The sequence below is a fragment of the Mesoplodon bidens genome (assembly GCF_964165515.1).
Source record: "Mesoplodon bidens genome assembly, chromosome: 3".
In the NCBI taxonomy this organism is placed as follows: Eukaryota; Metazoa; Chordata; class Mammalia; order Artiodactyla; family Ziphiidae; genus Mesoplodon; species Mesoplodon bidens.
The window spans coordinates 72,062,210-72,089,310 of NC_138178.1; the positions used below are offsets into that span (position 1 = coordinate 72,062,210).

At 40.1% G+C, this 27,101-nt stretch overlaps 1 protein-coding gene across 1 annotated transcript in view; it reads left to right on the plus strand.

Moving 5' to 3' along the window:
• Nucleotides 1-5,443: 5,443 nt before the first annotated feature.
• The window catches only part of GABRG3 (gamma-aminobutyric acid type A receptor subunit gamma3), a gene marked incomplete at both ends in the record, with an annotated part of 410,377 nt that continues 388,719 nt past the window's right edge, over nucleotides 5,444-27,101 (plus strand). Inside the window, 2 exons of the mRNA XM_081230173.1 lie at nucleotides 5,444-5,496; nucleotides 10,576-10,724. Coding sequence (XP_081086299.1) covers nucleotides 5,444-5,496; nucleotides 10,576-10,724 — 202 coding nt within the window. The remainder of the gene's footprint in view (nucleotides 5,497-10,575; nucleotides 10,725-27,101) is intronic.

Sequence of the window (27,101 nt, forward strand, 5' to 3'; positions counted from 1 at the left end):
TAGGACAAACCAGCATTATGTGCCCCCGATGTGATGCTCTGAGAAAAGCAACATTACTTACATCGTATCTCTGCCAAAAATACATAACCTGAATCTGATCAGGATGAAACAGCAGATAGACTCAAACTGAGCTGCATTCTACAAGATCACTTGCCACTACGGATATTGTCACGATATTATGAAAGACCATGAAACAAGCTGACTTATATGGAAATGCAAAGAGCCTAGAACAGCCAAAAGAATAAATTCAGAGTACTAAGAAATAGATATTCAGAACAATTTTAAAGCTATAGAAATAAAAAAAACATGGTAATGATGCAAGTTTAGACAAATAGATCAAGAGAACAGAGCTCAGAAAAAGATGCATTCATATATGGTCACCTGATTTATACAAGTTGAGTGGTAAAAAGATGGTGTTTAAAAAAAATCATGCTAGAGAAATTGGGTATATCAGTATGGAAGTAAATAAACATTGACTCATAAATAAAATCACACACTAAAATTAATTAGAAATGAAACCTAGACCTAAAAGGAGCTTTCTTATTCAAGCTTTTAGAAGAAAACATAGTAGACTATTTTTATAACCTCTGGGTAGGCAATGATTTGTTAAATAGGATGCAAAGCAATAATGTTAATAAAAGACACTATTTGCAGAAAGTAAAGGCAAACCATCAACTGAGAGAAGCTATTCATCACACACATTAAAGGACTCATATCAAGAATACAAGAAGCTTCTATAAACAAAAAGAAGACAAACAGCCTAGTTTAAAAATGGGGAAGAGACTTGAATGATACTTCGTAAAAGAAGATATTTTAATGGCTGGCAAGACGTTGAAAGGAGCTCAATGAAATTAAAACCAGAATGAAATATCAGAATGGTTATAATCAAGAAGAATGACAAGGCCACATTTCACGGCTATGTATGGAGCTCATACAGAGCCAATAGGTGGTAATGGATACAGCTACTTTGGAAATCTCTTTAGTAATGTTTATGATCACTAAACATACACCTTCCCTGTGATCTAAAAAAAATTTTTAGTCAGATAACCAAGAGAAATCAGCACATATGCCCACCAAAAGACATGTACGAATATGTTCATGTCAGCTAAATATTGTGTGCTATACTGAATACCACAGTGAAATACCATGCACAGAATAAGCAGTAATGGATGCCTGCTACCTGCAGCAACATGGATGCATCCGGAACACATTTTGTAGGATGAGAGCCAGAGGTTACATAGAACACAGTACACGAGTCTATGTGAGATTCAAGAGCAGGCAAAACCAGTCTGTTGCGATGGAACATGGAATAGTGGTTACCAGGGTCGGTGGTAGCAGTGAAGCTAGCTCAGCGCCCGGGAGGGGGCACCGGAAAAATGTTCTGTATCTTAATCTGGACAATAGACACATGCTATTCTTATACATGTGGTATATACGTACGTAAAAATTCACTGAGCCATACTTTTAAGATGAGTGCATTTTGTTGTATGTGTATTATCCCTTGATAATAACATTATTTAAAAGTTGAGAAGAGAAAGTTTTTTTTTTAACCACAAAACATCATTATACAATTCAGAAGTAAAGTTTTGAGAGTGGAAGAGATTTTATTCAAACAGAAAACCCAGAAGCAATAAAGAATAAGATCAGCTGATGCAGCAGTTCGGTTTTATTCAGCACCACAGCTCGCTAGTTCCTTCACGCCTGTAGGAGGTGAAGTGAGGCCAGGCAAGGAATTCTGAGAGGTATTTCTTGAAGAAGCCGCAAGAGGATCCCTAGCCCAGGCAGTCAGTCTCGCCGCCCTCTCGGGCTCCCTCCCTCCTCCTGCCAGACGCAGCGGCCAGCCCAGGTCTTCCCGGGAAACGCTGAGTCTGAATCAGATGCCAGCACTCGAAACAAACAGCAAGCATAGCTAGAGGATGCTTGATATTCACATAAGTGCATGTGCTCCAACCCTTACCTCTTCCTTAGGTTACTTTTTATTTACCCTTTCCTGAGAACTTGGGGAATGGAATGCAAATGCCGGGCGCCAAGTGGAACAGAACTGTCAGGTTCTCTACTGCTGAAGATGGAGAGGACAGAGGCAAAAAAAAAAAAAAAAAAAAAAAAAAGAGAGTGAGCACTGCTCATGCTCCGTAAAGCATTTCTTCCCCCCCACTTCCCTCCCTCCCTATTTGCTCCTCCCTCTCTATTTGCTCCCCGCACCCTCCCTCGGTCAAGCTGGGCCAGGCAGGAAAATAAGCCAGAAAGCTTTTCTTTTGAAGATTCTAGATTCTTGACCTTGAATTTTGCTTTCACACTTCTGCCCAGAAAGCTTGCTTTGAATTTGCCTTTCCTCAACTCATTTAGCGTTAAAAAAAAAAAAAAAAATCTTGTTCCAGGCAGCACCATGGGAAGGGGGGCTTTCTATGGTAAAATGTTCAATTCTATCAAGTTGACCCACTAAGTCTAATAAATGGGGCCAAGTACCAGAAGAGATCATGCTACACTCATTCATGATAACAACAGATTGAAAATATGCAAGAAAGGAAAAGACTAAACAACAAAGGGATGTAAAAAGAGCATCACATTTTCTTTCCCACTGTTTGTGTTGTAAAAACTTCATTGGACACTTCTCACTATACTGATATTTTGCAAAAACATTCACGTATCAGTCTGTTCTATGACAAACAACTTGTAAGCATTTGTACGCATGCTCAAATAATAAAGAATACAGCAAGGAATCTGAAACTTTGCTCGAAGAACCAAACAACAAATGTTTACTGAGCTCCTATTCATCTGAGAAGTAGTATGGCATAGTGGTTAAGAGATGCTGGAGCCTGCTACCTGGGTGTTAACTCCCAGTCCTCAACCTCCTAGCTGTGTGATCTTAGGGAAATGACTTAACTTCTCTGTGTGTTTTCTCCATCTTTGAAATGGGAATAGTATTGTGAGAGTTAAAATTAGTTCATTTATATAAAGCTTTCACATTAGCCCTGGGCCCCTATTATGTTATCAATGTCTGTTATTTTACCCAAGTTCCTATTACTGTGTTTAAAACTGAGGCATAGATGAATTGTTTCTTTTTACATGCAGTTTTCTTGCAGCGCACATAAGAAGTATGTGGAGACTTGACATATTTCCATATGCAATTAACGAATGATAAGTCATCATCTAACTGATTTTTAAAAAAATAAATTTATTTATTTATTTTTGGCTGCATTGGGTCTTCATTGCTGTGCATGGGCTTTCTCTAGTTGCAGTGCATGGGCTTCTCATTGCGGTGGCTTCTCTTTTGCGGAGCATGGGTTCTAGGTGTGCGGGCTTCAGTAGTTGTGGCATGCGGGCTCAGTAGTTGTGGCACACAGGCTTAGTTGCTCCGCAGCATGTGGGATCTTCCCCGACCAGGGCTTGGAACCGGTGTCCCCTGCATTGGCAGGCGTATTCTTAACCACTGCACCACCAGGGAAGTCCCCATCTAACTGATTTTTAAAGTGCTCAATTGCAGTGTGGGATAGAGAAAATGAAAGATTAGGACAGAGTATGATAAAGGCTCATACTCCCCTGAAGCTGGGAGAAGTGTTAAAGGTGTTGAAAATGGCAGAATGTAGGAATGTTGGAAGTCTTCTTAGTGTCAGGACCTGAGTGAGAGAGATGTGGAAGGCAGGGGAGGATGTCAGAAGGAGTCCTGGGAAGGGATGAGCTGGAGCAAGCTCAAGGCGACACAGAGACAGATAGAGACAGGAAGATGGCAATGCAAAGAAGGCCACAGCTCCACTGTTAATGTGTGTATATATATATATATATATATATATATATATATCCTCATCACTAACAACTTCACTCTACTTCATGACGACGTTCATGTTGTTGAACCCAGAAATAAGAGGGAAACACCAGGCAATTTTCAACTTACCCTTGCATATATCCTGTGAACAATATATTAAAGAAACATCACAACTTTATAATTCTATGAATAGTAGTTCAAAATAAAAAAATACTTTCTAAGAACTATCTTTTTTTTTCCAATATAAAAGACAACTTCTGGGCTTCCCTGGTGGCGCAGTGGTTGAGAGTCCGCCTGCCGATGGAGGGGACGCGGGTTCGTGCCCCGCTCCGGGAAGATCCCACGTGCCGCGGAGCGGCTGGGCCCGTGAGCCATGGCGGCTGGGCTTGTGCGTCCGGAGCCTGTGCTCCGCAGTGGGAGAGGCCACAGCAGTGAGAGGCCCGTGTACCGCAAAAAAAAAAAAAAAAAAAAAAAAGACAACTTCTTAGTGGATGTATTCTAAGGTACTCTGACACTGTAATTCTTATATGGTGAAAGACTAACATTCTTAATGATTATTACTAATGAAAACATAAATGCAATTTTCAGTCTGTGAGTTTTTGAAAAGCTATTGAATGAAGTGCGCTTCATAGTTAAACCACATGAAACGTCTTTTGCTCTTTTATCTAGGTAGGGATCTTTGTCTCCTACCTTCAACACCCTTTTTCACCACTGCTGTTTATTGGTATGTATTAGTCTCTCTGTGTGCGAAAGGTACACATCGGGGGTGCTTTTTTCCAAATACTCCCCAGCATGCCACTTTTCCTCGCAGAATCTCAGCAGTGTGCGGAAGGGGTTCAGTCGATTTAGCACGACGTGTGCGAAGGAAGGGCTTCTCAGCAGACCGTCTTGCTCCTTCGCCAGGGCGCCTAGGTAGGGACGCTCTGGGAGGTCAGGGAGCACGGAGAACCGCTACATAGTGTTGAATTGCGGGGAGGAGGGCATCCCGTCGGGCTCGAGGGCTCTTTTCGGACTACCGGGTGCCTATCCCGGGGCCCTCCCTCAGGCTCCCGGCGGGATCCCCGAGCCTCCCCGCCCCCGCCCCCGCCGGGCCCCGCCCCCTTCCTGGCTCAAACTACGGGTCCTTTCAAACCTAGCTTTCTTCGCCTCGCGCATTGTCAAACGTGTAATTGGGGGAACTCCACCCAGCCGGGGCCTCCTCTGAGTCGCCGGTAGCGGCCGCCTCCCCGCCCCCACCCCGGAGCGCACGGCGGCCCCACAGCGCGCGCAGAGCCCACCGCTCTGGCAGCGGCGCGCGGCGCGGCTCGCGCCTCAGGGCGGGGTGGGCTGCTGCGGGCCGCGGGTCTTCTGGGCCAGGGACCGCCGGCGCCCACCTGCTCCCGCCTGCTGGCTGCGCGGACCCGGCGCCGGTGCGCGGGCGGGGGCTGTGCGCCGCGGGGACCGGGTGTCCCGCGTGAGCCAGGCGGAGCCGCGCGCAGACCCGCCGGCCGTCGGGGGCGCGGCCGGCCGCCAGAGCCCGCACCTGTCCCACCGCGGCGGCCCGGCGCCCGAGTCGCGCTACGGTAGGCGACATCGGAGGTAGCGAGGGCGCGGAGAACCGGCGGAGGCGAGGCCCGCGCCCCGGAGGAAGCCGCGCTCGGCCCGAGGCCTCGGACGCTGAGCCCCACGTTCCGCGGCACCATGGCCCCGAAGCTGCTGTTGCTCCTCTGCCTGTTATCGGGCTTGCACGCACGGTAAGTGGCGCCCGGGCTCCGCATCTCCGGAGGCTCCGAGACTGGAGGGAGGGCGGCGGGGGGCGCTGTCCCCCGGCCCCGAGTCGCCGGCGTGCCCCGCCATCCGTCGTCTGGGCTGCGGCATATCCTGCTAGGGCCGCGGGGAGGAGACGGGAAGTCGGCCGGGACCCTACCTGTCCCATCTACCCCGGACATGGCCATCTGCCTCTCCGGGCTGGGCGACTGCAGCCTTCTCTGCAGCCTGAAACATGGGGACTCTGCGATTAATGGGCTCTTCTCCTGAAGCTTTTAGGATCTGGTGGTTTTAAGAGGTTTTGAAAACCAACATCATAGGGGAAAGCCTGTGTCTACCTCCTACCCCTCCCCCAAGTGTTTCAGCGCTGTGTGCGCGCGCGCGCGCACACACACACACACACACACACAGACACAGACACACAGCACACACAGCACACACAGCACACACAGCACACACAGCAACATTCTGTATCATTTCCATCACTGAAATTTCCCAGGACCCAGGAGTTACGGTTTCCTACCTGCCCAGTTTAAACCGGTCTTTGTGAGGAGCAGCCGGGCTGGAGGCAGGTGGAGGAGGACTGGGGCAAGGTGGACAGCTGAGAGCCCTGCTTCTCAGAAAGGATTTCCTTCCCAGGTCCTGCGAGCACACGCACAGTACACATATGCACCCCTTCTACATGAGCCACTTTTCACACACGGGAGCATGCACAAACCTACCCCTATAAAGCAAGCATGTTGAAATTGATAATGTTTTCTACCTAGTAACTGTAAGAAATTACCTCACCGTAGATACCCCAACCTTCCTCCCAGGACACCAACCACCTAATGGGAGCTTAGAAATGCTCCAGGAAGAGATGAAGATGGCTCATGAGTGTGGAAAGACAGTGGGACCAGAGGGGTTAAACACTGTTGCTGTGAATATAACTGGAGATTCTGGGTTTGGTTCCTTTAATTCTGTCTCGGGCTAGATCTTTAGCCCAGAACTTGAAGACTGCCCTGTGCTTTACAAATTAGAGCAGCTCCCTTCCTCCCATCCCACTCACCACCCCAAGAATCTCAGGGCATCCCTACCCTCAAAACACTTTTGTTCTGACACCATCTTCTTTTCCTAGATCTGGGAGCTAGAAATCTAGAGAGCCTTCCTGTGGGCTATAAGCCTTGCAGTTGTTAGCAGGCAATACCTAGAGGTCTTGCATGTTCATTCACATTTGTGAAGTACCAAAGAACTAGGAAGGTACATTAACAAATCCTACAAGACGTGAATGTGAATGGGTCATAGTTCTCCCTCCCTACCTTTGACAGACCCTGAGGAAGAAAGTCCTGGCCCTCCCCACTGCACACTGCTGGTCTTTGCTAAGAGTTGAGAGTGAGAAAGGCAGATTGTGTGTGCTCGGGAAGGCAGACTCACGGCAGCTCTTCCAATCAGGCTGCACACTCCTTGGGCCTTCAACTGAAGTTTCTTCCTGTCTAAGGAGCTAGCTGGGAAGGGAGATGGAAGTGCGCTCTCTGAGGTAGATCATGCCTGGATGTATCTCTGTTTAGAAGCAGACAACACCAGGCACAATGTGGAGGTCCCAGGTCATATACAGATCTGAGGTTATATCTAATCGACCTCCCTACTGCCACCGACTGGATGCAGTGACCTGCAGTTCAGGGTTAGATCATCAGCTGTTTAGATCTATAGATACATGTTAGAAGGAAACCCGCTATTGTCTTCATTACTTTATGTGCTTAGTAGGAAGGTATCTGGGTGTCTAACTTGAAGCGCTCAGGTGTCTAGGGATTCCCAAACACACATACAATCTCTGGGGATTCTTCATCCTTTCATTTTGCCAAGGCAGGTGTAACAACTTTAATATGTTCTATGTCTGGGTTGATTCCATGGCCTTGATAATAGAGGTTGCATATCAGTTTTAAAAAAATCCAAGTTTTAAACTAATTTTATTGCTGTATACCTCTCCTTTGAAAGTGTCTTTGCTCTTTGAATGGGTTTTACAGACGTGAAGTAATCTGATGTCCAGCATCACCTTTCAAAACTGTTATTAATTCGAGAGGGTTCTCATTTGCACTCTGGCATGCCTTCCTGGTGTTGAAGAGCCCTAGAGAAGGCTCTGACAGTTGTGCTCCATGGTGATGGCTTGGCAACTCCGTGGGGAGAAAATAACCCATTCTGACACTTATGGAGGAGCTTATTCTACATTAAAACACATTAAGTCACACCTGGACCTTGGTGATACCATAAGCGGATGGCTAACTGCTTTCTGAGGTTTCGGAGCTCCTTTTTATGTTTATAGATGCATCCAACTTTGTCTCTGCCCTTGTAGTTGAAGAGAATGTGTAAGACATGAAAATACCATATGATGGCTGAGCTGTCAGTACATCACCAATTTGTTTTTAAGAAAAAGGTAATGATGGTGTTTAGGACCCAACAATCCTGATAACAGAACACTGATGAAGATTATATATAACCCACTTAGAATTTAGAAAAATAGAACATTTTTGTTTTATTCACATTCTGGTGAGTCCCTGAGATTGGGTTTTCGTCAAAGGGAGGATTTTCCTTTGGGCTGGTGGTCCGGCACTAGCACTGGGAAACTTCGATTTCATTCTCTGAAGTCCTGCAGCAAACTGACATGGCATCAAGATTGGGAGGAGCCCAGTGTCGGCCCAGAGCATCGCTGCCTGTGTGCTGCCCGCTGTCCCCCCCAACCCAGCCACGGAGCCGCGAGTGTCCCATTTTTACCTCCCGAAGGGGAAGGGGCAGGAGAGGATGCTGCAACTGTTCCTTTCTTTGTCTCCTCCCTCACCTACACGGAGCTAAGAAGCTTACGCAATTTTAGGAAAACCCTCTCATCACCACTTGACTGCTAGAGGGAGAATTAGTCTCATTATAATACCTGTTATTGACATAGCTCAAAGTATTTTTCAGAAACTAAGGCTGTGTATACAGAAAACTGATGAACAGTTAGTGTGCTCCTTCTGTGAACATATGAGTGTTGGGGCAAGAGAAGATACAGAGCATGGAGAGCATGGTCTGGTCTGTGCTGGTGAGCTGTCTCTGGGGATGAGGGAGGGGAGGGGAGGGGAAGAGACAGACAGCAGAGGAGGAGAGGACCGCACTGTGGGCGAGTTGGAAGGAGTCCTGAGGATGCTGTATGTGATCCTGCCCAGGTGATCTGTCCCTCTGTCCATAGTCTCCCAAGTGTTTTCGCTGTGGACTGAATTGCCAGGTCCTGTGGGCAATGGTTGGCTCCCAGCAATCCATGTCCTGCAGAACCTGCTTCCACCCACTTTCTTTTAAGATGATAAAATTAATATTTCTGACAATATTCCTGATAAAATAAAATATTCTGCATTTAAAATTCTGTAGTGTTATTTGTAAAACATCAGGCTTACAAATAATGAATTGAAGTTCTTGAATATGTGTCCCAAATTTTACAAGTTCCTATTGAAGGTGAATATTCAGTGTGAAAAAAATCCACGGCAACTTATAGTTCCTATGGATGATTTATTCTAAACTTCCAGTTAAGAAATAGAATTATAGTTTAATATCAGCCAAGGAAAAAATTAAAAGATGTCAATCTCTGAGACATATGCCATATACTTATTATCAAAACTTCATGTAAGTGTATATATTCATATAGGACTAGACTGGCACTGTTCTGATCTATGTTAAGGCTAGTTAACACTCATAAAAAGACTCATGTACATATGACACATACATAAGATTATACAGATGTTATATATTATAGTTACATGTTATAATATTATATTATGTAAGTATATATATATGATTCTGAGGCTTTAAACAAAGTAGAGATAATAAACTTTAAAAAGTTTATTCTTTTCATTTATTTCATGTTCATTACAGATAACTCAGACCATTCTAAAAACTAACTTAAAGACACACGTCCCAGAACACAACTGCCCTGAGATGTTGTTGCCATTTTGGCTCCCATCTGGGAAGCTAAACAGAAATGAGCTCATACTCAGGACAAATAAACCTCAATGCAATTTTCTATTCTATATTTTGTTCTCTTTTGTGAAGAAAGAAAGTCATTACGGTGCACCCACTGACAAGCCATAAAGGAAGAAGGTTGCTTGTTTGTTTGTGTGATGAGCTTTTTTGCCCCAGTAAATGACAGGCCCCCTGGAAGTGCTACTTTGAAGAGAAGACTCTGCTCTTTTCAGGCCTGGATGGCTGTGTTGCTGAGATGACCTCACTCACTAAGGAAGCTAGCTTGTTGTTTTGAGACCTCTCCATTCAAGTACTCCTGTGAGTATGTATCACCCAGGAGAGGCACCTGTCAGGCTCAGCCCTGCTCAGGAGAGACTCAGATATGCTCAGCGTTCATTTGGACACATTTATTAAAGGGCCAAATGGTAAAGACATATTAGAAAGGTTTTAATTTTTAATGTCTGTATTAGCCTGCTCTGTAAGAGATGAATCAGTTTGTGTGGTAGGAGGCATGTAAAATCACCAGAGGATGTTTACCAACCAATATCGCTGTTTGTTGGCACCCCACATGGGTGCTGGCCAAGCATACCACCTCCTTGTATCCCTGTGTCTTCCTAGACCAAAGGTGCTAGTCTCCATGAGAAGCACAGAGTCAGACTCAACAGTTTTCAGTGAGTGCATTCTGAAGAAGCTGTTCTTACCTTCAACTAAAATGAGGTCTTGGCAGTGGGGAGTGGAAACGGCAAGATGTTTGTGCCTTGACCTTCAGAGGTTCTCAAGGTTGATCCAAGGAAGGCTGACTGTCTGCTGGTTGGCCTTCATGCATTGAGTTATTACAATGTCTATGGTTTAACATGGACATGGAATTATTTTGTGACATTTAATGAAAACATCATGCTATGTTAATAGTACTGTCATTCTTGTTGGATTCTTTCTTATTTGTGTTTTGTTTTACTTTTTTAATTTTAGAGATAAGCTATTGGTTGCGATGAGTGTATTAGGGCCTTTCTACCTATTTCAGTGGTGCTTGGGTGAGCCAAAGCTTGACACTTCCTGGAGCCATTGCTACAACTTATATGTCATACTTTGTGCCACAATTACAGATCCAGAAAGGTGGAAGAGGATGAATATGAAGATTCTTCATCAAACCAAAAGTGGGTCTTGGCTCCAAAATCCCAAGATACAGATGTGACTCTTATTCTCAACAAGTTGCTAAGAGAATATGATAAGAAGCTGAGACCTGATATTGGAAGTGAGTGTTGATGTTTGTTATTCCAGTAGGAAACATACTGTAATATATTTTTAAAGTTTTTATTTTAAATAATTATAAAGTCACAGGAAGTTACAAAGGTAGTGCAGAGTCACACAATTCGTGGGTATCAAACCAGGAGTTGACATTGGTACAGTGTGTGTACGTGGCTCCACATCATCTTGTCATGTGTGGATCTGTGTAATGACCACTATAATTGAGACACAGAACTGTTTTATCACAATGAATATTCCGCTCCTGCTATCCCTCCTCCCAAATTTCTAACCCGTCAGCCACTAATTTGGTCTCTATTTCCGTATTTTTGTCATTTTGAGAATGTTGCATATGTGCACTCATTCAGTACGTGACCTTTTGAGATTGGCTTTTCTTCCCTCAGCAAAATGATTTTGGGATCCGTTCAAGTTGTTGCCTGTATCAATAGTTTGTTTTTCTTATTGCTAAGCAATCTTCCATGGTATGGATAGACAAAAGATTGATTAATGTTTATTGAGGAACATTTTGGTTGTTTCCAGGTTTTGACTATTACAAATAAATGACTATGTGCATTTGTATGCAGGTAATTTGCGTGGACATAAGATTTTATTCTCTGGGATAAATGCCCAGGAGTACGATTGCTAGGTCCTATGATAAATGTTGGTTTAATTTTTTTTAAGAAACCGTCAAACTCTTTTCCAAAGTTTCTGTACCATTTTCTATCCCACCATCACTATGTGAGAGATCTTCACCAGCAATTGGTATTGTCACTATTTTTTGTTTTAGCTCCAATAGGTTGATATCTCTTTGTGGTCTTAATCTACATTTTCCTAATTGTTAGTGGTATTAAATTTTCTTTATGTGCTTATTTGCCAATAGTATATCCTCTTCATCAAAATGTCTCCTCATATTAGTTGCCCCTTTAAAAATTGGATTATTTTGTTTTATTTATTTTTCTACTGCTTTGTTAAGAGTTTTTCCTGTAGTCTACATATGATTCCTTGGCCAGATGTAGTTTTCAAATTTTTTCCCTCATGTGGCTTTTCTTTTCATCCTTTTAACAAGTTCTTTCAAAGAGGAAACGTTTTTAACATTGAGGAAGTCCAAGTTACTGATTTTTAACTGTTTTATGGAACATACTTTTGGAGTAATGTCTAAGAACTCTTCATGAAGCCCTAGTTCCTGAAGATTTTCTCCTGTTTTCTTGTAAAAGTTTTATAATTTTAGGTTTTACATTTAATTCATTATCAGTTTTGAGTTAATTGTTATAAAAAATCAAGGTGTGAGGTTTAGAGCTAAGTTTCTTTTTCTTTTGCTCATGGATATCTGGTTACCTTTTTACCATTTGTTGAAAAAACTATCCTTCCTCTTTGAATTATGTTTGCACATTTGTCGAAAGTCAGTTGGCTCAACTTCTGTGGGTTGTTTCTGGGATCTCTATTTTCTTCCATTTATCTATGTGTCTATCACTGTGTCAGTACCCACAGTCTTGATTGTTACAGCTATATAATATGCCTTGGAATTGGGTGGAAGTAATTCAACCTCTTTATTTTTTAAAAAAATATTTTATTTATTTATTTATTTTTGGCTGCGTTGGGTCTTCGTTGCTACGTGCAGGCTTTCTCTAGTTGCGGTGAGCAGGGGCTACTCTTTGTTGTGGTGCGCGGGCTTCTCATTGTGGTGGCTAATCTTGTTGCAGAGCACGGGCTCTAGGCATGCAGGCTTCAGTGGTTGCAGCATGTGGGCTCAGTAATTGTGGCTCGTGGGCTCTAGAGTGCAGGCTCAGTAGTTGTAGCTCATGGGCTTAGTTGCTCCGCAGCACGTGGGATCTTCCTGGACCAGGGCTCGAAACGTGTCCCTGCATTGGCAGGTGGATTCTTAACCACTGTGCCACCAGGGAAGCCCTCAACCTCTTTATTTTTCAAAATTATTTTAGCTCTTATAATACATATTTTTCATATGAATTCTAGAATTATCTTGTCTGTATCTACAAAAAATCTTGTGTTAAATCTTTATATCAATTTGGGAAGAACTGACATCTTTACTATGTTGAGTATTTTGATCCATAGACAGGATATGTCTTTTCATTTATTTAGATCTTCTTTAAGAAGATCTAAATAAATGAAAGATCTTCTTACATTCAGTGTTTTACAGTTTTTAGTATACAAGTTCTGAATATATTTTGTCAGATTTGCACCCAAGTATTTCATGGTGCTTGTAAATGGTACTATATATTAAAATTTCCTTCTCCCTGTGTTCATTGCTAGTATACAGAAATATGGTTAATTTTTGTAAGTTAATGTTGCATCCTCTGACTTGCCAAGCTCAGTAGTTTTAGGAAGTTTTGTTTGTTTGTTTGTTTTTGATAGGTTCCTTGGGATTTTCTGTGTACATCATCAGGTCTCCTGCAATTGAGACTTTTATTTCTTGCTTTCCCATCTGTATACCTTTTATTATTATTTTTCTTACCTTGTTGCACTGGCTAGAACTTCCAATGCTACATGAATAATAGTAGTGTGAGTGGACATCTTGCTTTGTTCTAGATCTTAGAGGAAAAGCATTCAGTCTTTCACAATTAGGTGTAATGTTAGCTAGAGATATTTTATATATATTTTCACCAAGTTGAGAAATTTCCCTCTATTTCTAGTTTTCTGAGAGAATATTTTTTTTTGTCATGAATGGGTGTTGAACTTTGCCAAATATATTTTCTGGATCAGTTGATATGATCATGTGATTTTTTCTTTTTTTTAGACAGCTAATACGGTGAATTACATTGGTTGATTTTCAAATACTGAACCAGCTTTGCATCCCCAGGATAAACCACACCTACTTATCATGTTTAATAATACTCTTTTTTGAAAACTTTTAATATATTGCTGTATTCTATTTGCTAATCCTTTATAAACCTTTTAATATCAGTGGGGCCTATAATAATATTCCTTGCTTCATTTCTGATACTGGTAATTTGTGTCACCATTCTTTTTTTCTTTGTCATCTTGCTAGAGGTTGGTTCCATTGACCTTTTTGAAGAACCAACTTTTTGTTGCATTATTTTTCTGTATTGCTTTTCTATTTTCAATTTTTTTATATTTTGCTATTTATCTTTATTATTTACTTTCTTCTGTTTGCTTTGGGTTTATTTTGCTCTTCTTTTTTGAGGTAGCATTTAGAGTCTCGACTTGAGACTATTCTTTTCTAATGTAAGCATTTAATGTTCTAAATTGCCCTCTCTGCACTGTTTTAGCTGTATCTCACAGATTTTGATATTTTGTATTTTCATTTTCATTCAGTTCAATGTATTTTGTACTTCCCCTGAGATTTTTTCCCCCTTTAACTTGTGGATTATTTATTTATTTAGTTATTTATATTTTAAAAAATTTATTCATTTTTTTTTTTTGGCTGCATTGGGTCTTCATTGCCGCGTGCAGGTTTTCTCTAGTTGAGGTGAGCAGGGGCTACTCTTCATTGCGGTGCGTGGGCTTCTTACTACGGTGGCTTCTCTTGTTGAGGAGCGTGGGCTCTAGGTGCATGGGCTTTAGTAGTTGTGGCATGCGGGCTCAGTATTTGTGGTTCATGGGCTCTAGAGTGTAGGCTCAGTGGTTGTGGCACACAGGCTTAGTTGCTCCATGGCATAAAGGATCTTCCTGGACCAGGGCTCGAACCCATGTCCCCTGCATTGGCAGGTGGATCCTTAACCACTGTGCCACCAGGGAAGCCCCCTCATGGATTATTTAGAAGTGTGTTTTTAGTTTCCAAATGTTTGAAAGTCTTCCCGTTATCTGTTGCTAATTTCTAGTTTGATTCCATTGTGATCAGAGAACATACTCCATATGAGTTCAAAATTCTTTTAAATTTGTTACTATTTAATTTATGGCCCAGTATATGTTTTGTTTTGGTGAGTGTTCCATGGATACTTGAAAAGAATGTGTATTCTGCTGTTACTGGATGAATTGGATCCTGTTGTTTGATAATTTTTTTGAGTTCTTCTATATCTTTGCTGATTTTCTATCTAGTTTTTCTACCAATTGTTTTGATAGATTAACAATTGATAGATTAAAAAAGACCAAGACAAGGGTAGTGTTCTTGGCCAGGAGAGAAATGCATACCTATTTATGGTGATGGTCAGATAACATGGGGGTTGTTGCAGACACATTTTTCATAGGATGCACCTAGTCTATGGCTTGTTTCCTCTTCTCCATGGGGCTCAGTTTCATTTAGAGCCCTGCAGCTTGCCGACCCTCACACTACCCCAGCTGCCCCGTCCCTCTGTTTTTCCAAGTTTGAGGCTCATTCTCCAATTTATCTGTATCAAGACATAGAATTACACTGGTCCCAGTAGGCATAGAATTTCAAAATCCTTGTGGTGTAGTGTGCAGAGGGTTTGGAGATGCATGTCCTGTGCAGTATTGGAGCAGTCTTATCATCTTTCTGTGTCTCAGTTGCCTCTTTCATACGATGAAGGAGGGGAACAAATTACTCTTAAACTTCCTTCTTGCTTTAAGGTATTTATTCACTGAGCAATACATCTAAATTACCATTGCACAAGGTTCATAAATTCAATTGTCACCACAGTTTTCCCATTATAATTACATAAAAACTCTACACAGTATGAAAAGTGTGCAGCAATTCTGCATTTACATGGAAAGAGAAGATTGAGAAAATGTTACTAATTTCCTCATTAATTGTCAGACATTGTGCTTGACCTTAGAGCAAAGATAAATAAGACTCGCTCTTTGCCCTTCTGGGTAAGTTTAGTCCAATTGGTCCTTTGTTTATCTTGTGCTAGAACATAGCAAAGTGCCTTCCATACATGGTGCCATTGGAAATATTACTCAGCACCACATTCATCCTCTGAGGGGGAAAATTGGAAGAAAGTGGGTGAAAATGGGTAGAAAGTGGGTAAGCTTGGCTTCCAACCCAGATCTCTCTGACTCTAGCTAGATCACTGCACTATTTATAGAAAATGCAAGGCAAGTCCATTCAAAATCAGGGGGCCCCTCTTACATACTCACATGACACAACACTTGGGAGGGGATGTTCTAAGGCCTTGTCATGTGCAACAGGCAAGCAGAATTCACAATTCTAAAGATTTTATTTTTCTTTTAAGGAAAAATAAGAAATTGTGAATTTTCCAAATGAAACAGCATAATACAAAGAACAAATGCTTCTTTCTTAGAAGGCAGCTCTTCTAAAGCCTCATGTCATTTGGTCCTCAGAAGTCATTTTCATATATCAGAAGAGCTCTGTGGTTTTTGAGTGAAAGAGATTTAAAAAACAACTAAATATAAAACCATATAGTAGTATGCTCCTCTTTGGTTTCATGACTTGAAAGTTCCACCATGCACATTGTCATGGTCCTGGGACAGCAGAGTGACCTGATGAAGCGCCCCAGGGTCACTGGGTATCTTAGGACTCCTCTTCCTGTCTCACTTAAATGCTAAATAATGTCTGAGTGGCAGAATCTGGCAACTCACTGATGTTCAGAGTGACTGCCCAAGGACAGCTCTCCTGGTAAAAGATACTGAATTAGACACCATTTTTGTTCATGGTTTAGAGGGCTCTGCTTTAAGGGATAATTTACTATAAATATCTGAATTTCTTTTCTCACTACTTTTTTTCACATGTAGCAATATTTTATTTGTTGTAACCATTGTGTTCCTCATCAAGGTGCAGTCAGCTTATATTTACATAATACAGTGCTGTGCATGGATTTATCAGTCGTTTGTTGTAATTACCAGTTTATTTGCTCCCCTCCATTATCAGTCCCATCCTCTCTCAGCCAGTTGGCCCATATTTACTGAGCATCCCCTCTGCATCCAGCCCGGGGCTGTGGACAGGTGGGGAGCTGCCTGACACTGCCTACGCTTGGGTTCTTCTGAGGGGGAGGGGAAGGGGAAGGGGAAGGGGTCTGCAGGTAGCATCTAGGATTTGATAATGCTATTCCCACTTTGGAGTAAAGCAGGCCTGTGAAGGCTCTCCCTGGCTTAAACTCCTTGAAAACTCCACTTGCTTCTAGGATGAAGTCCAAGCCCTTTCAGATGACAAAGAGAGGTAAGCGCTTTCTGGCCCTTGCCTACTTTTTTTATGTGTCACACCATCTAGGAACACCCAGCCTCCTGTCTTCTTCAACTGCATCCTTGCTGTTATCTCTTTCCAGCCTGTGATCCTCTTAACCCCTCTCCCATTTCCCACATGGAACTCATTCCTGCCTCCCTTCCAGCCTTGATGTTTTCTTCCATGGCCTGCACTCCCTCACCTCCCTGCCGGGCTGGATCAAGTGTCTCTCCCTTGATTTCTTCTAGCATCAATTTTTCATCTTTCCCATGGGATTAATAAATTCTGAAGGACTGTCTTGAGGATGGCATAATGTGGTGTAACCATGAAACAGTTTCTGCAACATTTTTGTATACTTTTTACGAGTTTCAGCTGAGAACTGTCCACTAGGATACAGTTCCTAATTCCTAACTTTAGATGCATCGGTTTACGTTGGCATCTCTCGACATACGTAGTCCAACTGAATCCACAAAGATCCAACATCAGGAATTAAATTAAATGGCTCATCACTGTTATTGTCAACAGTAAATAGAATCGAACAGACTCATTTATGTTGCATAGAATTAACATGTCCACATGTTACTCTAATTAGTTTTCAGAATACAAATTGTGATCATTGTGTTTTAAAAATACTCACTATTTTCCCAGCTATTGTCTCTCCTCAGCTAACTTCTGAATTATGGATGTATCTGTTTTAGTTTCCCATCTTTAACTATCTGTCATTCTAAGTAATACTTCAGCTGTGTCCCTTGCTATTTCAGGGCTATGCAGGGTGTCATTTATCTCAGCAACACATCTTGTCATGTGGGCTCAAAAATGCTGGAGGAGGATAAACCTTTTAATAAGATAATTGTGAAAAGGAAGGGAAATGACCTGAGTGAATTTTTCTCCCTTCAGGGTTTCAAGAAATTTGAAGCACTCTCCTGAAAATAGATTATTACAGAATACAAATTCCCTCCCTGTCCATAATCTGGCCAGTCTACGCTAAATGCAATCAGTGTTGGGAAAAATAAAATTGGCTTTTAAAGGTGAATGAACATGGTGAAGACATACACGATGTGTAGAGATGACCCATGGGCTCGTTTAATTCAGGGAGAACATCTGAAAAGCCTCCTCTTGGCTGTGTCTGTAGCCAGAGGGATTAATTTTCTGTTCCTCTTCCTCAGGTGTTTGCATATCTGGATTTCTTTTCCTGGCTTTGCTAAAGCTTATTTTCCAAGTTTAATTAGAATTTCTTCTAAATGTGGAATTAGGAACATTCAGTGTGAGAGGAAGCTGATGATGTGGGTGGTGAGGAGGTGCCTCGGTGGTGGAAGACAGGCCCCCAGCTCCTCCCAGTAGGGGGTGCCCACCTGCCCCACCAGAGTCAGAGCCTGAGAGGAGATGCCACTGCCCCTTCTTTCCTTCAGGCTTGCGGAGAGGCCTTGGCAGCCCAGCACTGACTAAGGTACTGACGTGACCCAGACAGACCCTGTAGGGTACTGCAGGAGGAACTCCTGCCCTTGCCAGGGTTGTGTTCCCGATGAGGTAGGAAGAGGGAAAATGAGTAAATAGTGGGAATACGATCCCCAATGGGACAGGAGTTAGCTCTGTTGCAGAAAATAGATGTGAAAAAAATAAAAGAAATAATAAGTGGGCCTTAAAGTATAATTTTTAAAGCAAGCCTTATCATGCTGCTCTCTAATATCTTTCAGTGAAAAATTATGAGCATAATTGAGTTACCATAGAACTGTGAAATGAATGCTTACAGACTTTTGGTCACAGATGTGATATCTCTGAGAGAGGCCTGGCTCAGCCCATGGAAAGCCAGAGGAAGTTCCCACATCTTCCTCACCTGGTTCCTGGGGTGTGTAAATGTGACAGCTCCTGCCAAGCCCTGCCAGGGTTTTGAGAGTTCAAGTTGGATCGCTGAATTTAAGAGAATTTTGAAATGTGTGAAGGGCTGTACAAAGAATTAAATATTTAGATATATTATGATTTATATTGGTTCTATAGAATTGTCCTTCATCCTGATGGGTTTCATATTTTAAGAAAAAATAAGAGACACGAGGTCTCAATTAAAAGGAATGAAGTATAAAGGTTGAAGTGCAGGTGCTTGTATGTCAGAGGAACAGGGAGCTGGAAGTAGGATGCGGGATATTTTGGGGTCCCTAAAGAACACAATCTAGCTGCCTCATCTGGGCACAGATTTTTGGATGACCGCTCTAACTCAAGTCAAACTATTTTTTCCATTCTTACTGCACAGGAGATGACTGTCTCAACTGAACATTTAGGTTAGCCTGGCTAGTCCTCACCTAAAAAGCACAGCCTACTCTACAGACAGGTGAGTTGTCATTTCTGGGCAATTACTGTATATCCAGATAATAATTCAAATGTATTCACTGCACTCTCAGAACAGATGTAGGAGGAGAGGAAACAGGCACTCTTAATTGCTGTGCTTGAAGTAAGAGCTATTACTGTAGACTTAGCTGTTTATATCACAAAGTTAATTCAAATGCATAGGGGAGGTGGAGAACAAATTCTGTGGATAAATTATACCTGTCATCTCCAGGAGAAACTAATTAGGTATCCAGAGGATTCTGAGTGAAGAGCCATTACCTCAGCTCAACACACGTTGGCAGGTGACCCTTCCCTGCGTATTCCCCACCTTTCACACACATACCTTAGTCCCATGGCATGCTTACCTAAGGCACCATTCTGTGTAAGACAAGGCCATATTATAGCTTATGCATGCAGTTCAGTTCATTAAAAATACTTTTTACTAGGCTATTATTTCTTGTAGAGAAAGAATGCATTTCAATATATAAGTATTTTATTTTTTCTTATATGTAATTTGGTAAATAACTCAGGTCACGTGTCCCTAGGAATAATCTAATGACTGCACTTGATTTGAATATGCAGTTCAGTTTATAGAATAACAAATTATCTATTTCTTATGTTTATTCATTACTACTGTAGGAATTGAGCAAATTAGCTTCATGTGGATTAGAGAGTGAGTGAGAAAAAATCTGGACTCACATAATGGGTTCTTCTACCAGTTACCAGAAGATTCCCTGACCTCACTGATGGAGGTTTCCATCTCTAAATGGAATAATTAAAATGACATCCAAGTCCTGTTGTAAGAGTTATAGACTATAACACCTGGACCATAGAGAGGACAGAAAGTCGCAGGTGCCTTGTGTCCCCCGTGTTTCCAGACTGGCACACTATTGTGGCTGTGGTTTCAGCTTGGTTTATGTGCAGTGGAATAGAGCCCTCAGCTCCACTGTCATGAAAGCTGTGTCTTAAATTGAGACTTCTGTTGAGCTGTCAGCATTTCATCAGTCTGTAATTAATATCCTGATCTAAAATATCTCAGATACTTTTATAAAGTTGTACTGAGCCCATGCTGATTAGGTTGTTATACTACTAATTCACATTTGAGGGACGAATGCAGATGTAATAATCATAGTTTTCAAATTGATGACGTTTACCCATTTCACCCTCCTGTTGCCCTGCCCCTTTCCCTTTGGTAACCACTACTCTGTTCTCTGTATCTATGTGTTTGTTTTTGTGTTGTTTGGTTTGATGATTTATTTTGTTTGTTTTTTCTTTTCCACTATGGTTTATTATAGGATATTGAATATAGTTCCCTGTTCTATACCATAGGATCTTGTTGTTTTTCTATTTTATATACAGTAGTATTTATCTGCTAATCTCAAACTCCCCACCCCCTTTCCCCTTTGGTGACCATAAGTTTGTTTTCTATGTCTGTGAGTCTATTTCTGTTTTGTAAATAAGTTCATTTGTATCATATTTTAGATTCCACATATAAGTGGTATCATATGATATTTGTCTTTTTCTGTCTGACTTACTTTCCTTAATATGATAATCTCCAGGTCCATCCATGTTGCTGCAAATGGCATTATTTCATTCTTTTTTTATGGCTGAGTAATATTCCATTATATATATGTACCACATCTTCTTTATCCATTCATCTGTTGATGGACATTTAGGTTGCTTCCATGTCTTGGCTACTGTAAATAGTGCTGCTGTGAACATTGGGCTGCATGTACCTTTTTGAATTAGTGTTTTCTTCAGATATGTGCTCAGGATTGGAATTGCTGGGTCACTTGGCAACTCTATTTTTAGTTTTTGAAGTTATCTCTATATTGTTTTTCACAGTGGCTGTACCAATTTACATTCCCACCAACAGTGTAGGAGGATTCCCTTTTCTCCACACCCTCTCCAGCATTTATTATTTGTAGACATTTTGATGATGACCATTCTGACAGATGTGAGGGGATACACCATTGTAGTTTTGATTTACATTTTTCTAATAATTAGCAATGTTGAACAACTTCTCATGGGCTTGTTGGTCATCTGTATGTCTTTCTTGAGAAATATCTATTTAGATGTTCTGCCCATTGTTTGATTGGATTGTTTGTTTTTTTGTTATTGATTGTATAAGCTCTTTGTATATTTTGGAAATTAATCCCTTGGTGGTCATGTTGTTTGTACATTTCTTTTTCCCATTCTGGTTGTCTTATCATTTTCTTTATAGTTTCCTTTGCTGTGTAAAAGCTTATGAGTTTAATTAGGTTTCTATTTGTTTATTTTGCTTCTATTTCCATTGCCTTGGGAGACTGACCTAAGAAAACATTGCTACGATTTATGTCAGAGAATGTTTTGCCTATGTTCTCTTCCAGGAGTTTTATGGTGTCATGTCTTATATTTAAGTTTTTAAGCCATTTTGAGTTTATTTTTGTGTATTGTATGAGGGAGTGTTCTAACTTCATTGATTTACATGTGGCTTTCAAGCTTTCCTAACACCACTTCCTGAGGAGACTGTCCTTTTCTCCGCTGTATATTCTTGCCTTCTTTATCAAAGATTAATTGACTGTAGGTGTGGGTTTATTTCTGGTGTTTGTTTTTTATATTGCACATATGAGTGAAATCATACAGTATTTGTCTTTCTGTCTGACTCATTTCACTAAGCAGAATACCCTCAAGGTCCGTCCATGGTGTCACACATGGAAAGATTTCATGTCTTTTTTGGCTGTGCTATGCGGCTTGTGGGATTTTTAGTTCCCTGACCAGGGATTGAACCCGGGCCCTTGGCAGTGAGGGCACAGAGTCCTAACCACTGGACCACCAGGGAAGTCCCAGATTTCATCTTTTTTATGGCTGAGTAGTATTCCATTGTGTATATGTATGTGTATATATGTATATAAACATCTGTATATGCATATTATATCTTCTTTATCCATTCTTCTGTTGATGGGCCCTTAAGTCGTTTCCATATCTTGGCTATTATAAATAATGCCGCAGTGAACATAGTGCATATATCTTTTTCAATTAGTGTTTTCTTGTATTCTTTGTATATGTACCTAGGAGTGGGATATCTGGATCATATGGTAGTTCTATTCTTAATTTTTTGAGGAATTTCCGTACTGTTTTCCATAGTGGCTGCACCAGTTTACATTCCCATCAACAGTGTATGAGGGCTCCCTTTTCTCCACATCCTTGCCAACATTTGTTACTTCTTGCCTAATGATAATAGTCCTTCTAACCAGCATGAGGTGGTATCTCCTTGTGGTTTTGATCTGCATTTTAATGATATTGAAAATCTTTTCATGTGCCTGTTGGCCACCTGTATGTCTTTTTTTTGGAAAAATGTCTATTCAGTTCCTCTGCTTATTTTTTTAATCAAGTTATTTTGTTGTTGATGTTGTTGAATTGTATGAGTTCTTTATTTTAGATATTAACCCCTTATTAGTTATATGATTTGGAAATATCTTCTCCCATTCAGTTGTCTTGTTGATGGTTTCTTGTGCTGTCCTTTTTAGTTTGGTGTAGTCCCATTTGTTTATTTTTGCCTTTGTTTCCTGTGTTGCTTGAGGAGACATATCTTGAAAGATATTGCTGTGACTGATGTCAAAGAGCATAATGCCTATGTTTTCTTCTAGTTTTATGGTTTCAGGTCTTCCTTTCAAGTCTTTAATTCATTTTGAGTTGATTTCTGTGTAGGGTTTGAGATAGAGGTCAAGGTCCATTTTTTTGCATATAACTCTCCATATTTCCCAACACCATTTATTGAGGAGATTATCCTTTGTCCAGTGTATGTTCTTTGCTACTTTGTTGTAAACTAGTTGTCCATATATGCATGGGTTATTTCTGGACTCTCAATTCTGTTCTATTGATCTATTTATCTGTATTCCTGCCAATACCATGCTGTTTTGATTATGATAGCTTTGTAATATATTGAATATTTTGAAAACTGGTAGTGTGATACCTCCAACTTTATTCTTTTTTTCTCAGAATTGCTTTGGTTATTCAGGGTCTCTTGTATTTCCATACAATTTTAGAATTATTTGTTCTACTTCTGTGAAAAATGCCATTGGTATTTTGATAGGAATTGCCTTACGTCTGTAGATAACTTTAGATAGTATGGACATTTTAATAATGTTAATTCTTCCAGTCCATGAACATGAAATCTCTCTCCATTTATTTGTGTTGTCTTCAATTTCATTAACTAGTATCTTAGCTTTCAGTGTATAGGTCTTTCACCTCCTTGGTTAAATTTCTTCTTAGATATTTTATTCTTTTTGTTAGTGATTGTAAATGGGATTGTTTTCTTAATTTCTCCTTCTGTTAGCTCATTGTTAGAATATAGAAACAAAACAGATTTTGTACCCTGCAACTTTACTATATGTGTTTATTATTTCTAAGAGTTTTTTGGTGGAGTCTTTAAGGTTTTCTATATATAAAATTGTGTCATCCACGAATAGTGACAGTTTTACTATTCCTTTCCAATTTGGATGCCTTTTTTTCTTTTCCTTGCCTAGTTTCTCTGACTGTGACTTACATTATGTTGAAAAGAGTGGCAAGAGTGGACATCTTTGTCTTGCTTCTGATTTCAGAGGGATAGCATTCAGTTTTTCACCATTGAGTATGATGTTAGCTGTGAGTTTGTCATTGTATGGCTTTTACTATGTTGAGGTTGATTCCTTTTATACCCATTTTATTGAAAGTGTTTATCATAAATGGATGTCTAATTTTTTCAAATGCTTTTCTGCATCTATGGAGATGATCATCTGGTTTTTATCCTTCATTTTGTTAATGTGGTGTATCACATTGATATATGGATATTGAACCATCCTTGCATTCCTGGAATAAATTTCACTTGATCATGGTGTATGATCATTTTAATGCATTGTTGTATTCTGTTAATATTTTATTAAGGATTTTTGCATCTATGTTCATCAGAGATACTGGCTGTAATTTTCTTTTTTAGTTGTTGTTTGTGTCTGGTTTTGGTATCAGGGTAATATTGGCTTTGTAAAATGAATTAGCAAGTATTCCCTTCTCTTCAATTTTTGGGAAGAGTTTGAGAATGATAGGTATTAAATCTTCCTTGAATGTTTTTTAGAATTCACCTGTGAAGCCTATGGTTTTGCTTTTGGGGGAGGTTTTTGATAACTGTTTCAATCTCTTTGCTAGTGATCAGTCTATTCAGGTTTTCTGTTTCTTCATGATTCAGTCTTAGAAGGTTGTGTGATTCTAAGAATTTTTCCATTTCTTCTAGGTTGTTCAGTTTGTTGGATAAAGATGTTCATAATATTCTTTTATAATCCTTTGTATTTCTGTGGTATCCATTATTATTTCTCCTCTTTCATTTCTGGTTTTATTTATTAGAGCCTAGTCTCTTTTTTTGTCAGTGAGTTCAGCTAAAGGTTTGTCAATTTTGTTTATCTTTTCAAAGAATCAGCTCTTAGTTTCATAGATCTTTTGTATTGTCTTTTTAGACTGTATTTCATTTATTTCTGCTCTGATCTTTATTATTTCCTTCCTTCTGCTCACTTTGGGCTTCGTTTATTCTTATTTTTCTAGCTCCTTTAGGTGAAAGGTGAGATTATTTGAGGTTTTTCTTATTACTTGAGATAGGTCTGTATTGCCATAAACCTCCCTTTTAATATTCTTTGGTTGCATCCTATAGATTTTGGTATGTTGTGTTTTCATTTTCATTTGTCTCCCAGTATTTTAAAATTTCTCCTTTGATTTCTTCATTGACCCAGTAGTTGTTCAGTAGTATGTTGTTCATTCTCCACATATTTGTGATTTTTCCAGCTTTCTTCTTGTAGTCGATTTCTAGTTTCATACCGCTGTGATTAGAAAAGATGCTTGAAATGATTTCATTCTTCTTAAATTTATTGAGACTTGTTTGGTGTCTCAACATATATGGTTTGTTCTTGAGAAAGTTCCATGTGAAGTTGAGAAGAATGTGTGTTCTTTTGCTTTTGGATGGAATGTTTTGTACAAATCTATCAAATCCATCTGGCCTATGTTTCATTTCAGGCCACTGTTTCCTTGTTTACTGTCTGGATGATCTGTCTATTATTGTACATGGGCTGTTAAAGTTATTGTGTTGCTGTCATTTTCTCCCTTTAGGTCTATTGGTAACTGCTTTATATATTTTGGTGCTCCTATGTTAGTTGCATTTATTTTAATAACTGTTATATCTTCTTGATGAATTGTTCTCTTTATCATTATATACTGTACATCTTTGTCTCTTGTTAGCTTTTTTGGCTTGCAGTCTATTTTGTCTGATATGAGTATGGCTATACCACTTGCTTTTGGCTGTCATTTGCTTGGAGTATCATTTTACATCCCTTCACTTTGAGGCTATATTTGTCTTCAGAGCTGAGATGATTCTCCTGGAGGCAACATATAGTTGGGGCTTGTTTTTTGAATCCATCCAGCCACTCCGTGTCTTTTAATTGGTGAATTCAATCCATTTGCCTTTACAGTAATTATTGATAGATGTGAAGTTAATATTACCATTTTTTCTTTTGTTTTGTGGTGGCTTTATATATCCAGTTTCTTTTTCCTTGTGCTTCTGCCTGTCATTTGGTGTGGTGGTTTTCTATGATGTTTTTCTCAGTTTCCTCTTTTTCCTGTTTGTTGTCTCTGCTCTAGATTTATGTTTTGTGGTTACCATGAGGTTTTTATAAAACATCTCATAGATGAAATAGTCCATTGTCTGCTGATAGCATCTTATCTCCATTTACCTGTATGGGTTTTGTATTTTTCCTCTTCCCCCATTTTTTGTTGTCTCAAATTATTCCTTTTTATGTTGTGAGTTGGTTAAAAAATTGAAATAGCTATCATTATTTTTTTCTCCCTTTTATTCTCTTTAAGCTTTATGCTATAATTAAATGTTTAAAAACCTATTCTGATATACAGTTGCAATTTTCTGATTCTATCTGTTTATCACCTTAGTCAAAGTTTTGTGTGCTTTTTGTCTTTTTGATTCTGGTAGAAGAGTTTCTTTCAACTTTTCTTATAAGTCAAGTCTAGTGTTGATGAACTTCCTCAACTTTTGTTTTTCTGGGAAAACCTTTACTTCTCCTTCACATCTGAGTGACAACTTTGCTGGATAGAGTGTTCTTGGATGAAAGGTTTTATCTTTTAGTATTTTGAGAATGTCATTCCCCTCCTGCCTGGCCTGTAGGATTTCTGCTGAGAAGTCTGCTGGTAGCCTAATGGGGGTACCTTTGTAGGTTACCATCCTTTTTTTCCTCTGGCTGCCTTTAAAATTATTTCTTTGTCACTGACTTTTGACAGCTTTAATATAGTGTGCCTTGGAGAAGGTCTTCTTGCATTCAGGTAGTTAGGTGTTCTCTTAGCTTCATAGACTTGTATATCCAGTTCCTTCTGCAGGGTTGGGAAGTTCTCGGCTATTGTTTCTTTCTTTCTTTCTTTCTTTCTTTCTTTCTTTCTTTCTTTCTTTCTTTCTTTCTTTCTTTCTTTCTTTCTTTCTTTTCTTTCTTCTTTATTGGAGTATAGTTGCTTTACAATGTCATGTTAGTTTCTGCTGTATAATAAAGTGAATCAGCTATATGTATACATATATCCCCCATCCCCTCCCTCTTGTGTCTCCCTCCTGCCCTTCCTATTCCACCCCTCTAGGTGGTCACAAAGCACCGAGCTGATCAAATAAGCTCTCTGCTCCCTTTTTACTCTCTTCTCCTTCTGGGTTACTCATTATCCTAATGTTGCCCTTCCTAAAAGAACTGAATAGCTCTCAGAATTTCCTCATTTTTTCAGATCTCAATTCTCTTTCTCTTCAACTTGCATCATTTCTAATTTCTACCTTTGAGTTCACTAATTTTCTCTTCCATATGGTCTAATCTATTTTCAATGCTTTCTAATGCATTCTTCATTTTGTTTATTGAGTTCTTCAGCTACAGGATTTGTTTGGTTCTTTTTGAGTTTCAATTTCTTTGGTAAAGTTTTCCTTATGTTCATTAATTTTATTCCTGAGGTCATTGAACTGCCTTTCTGAGTTTT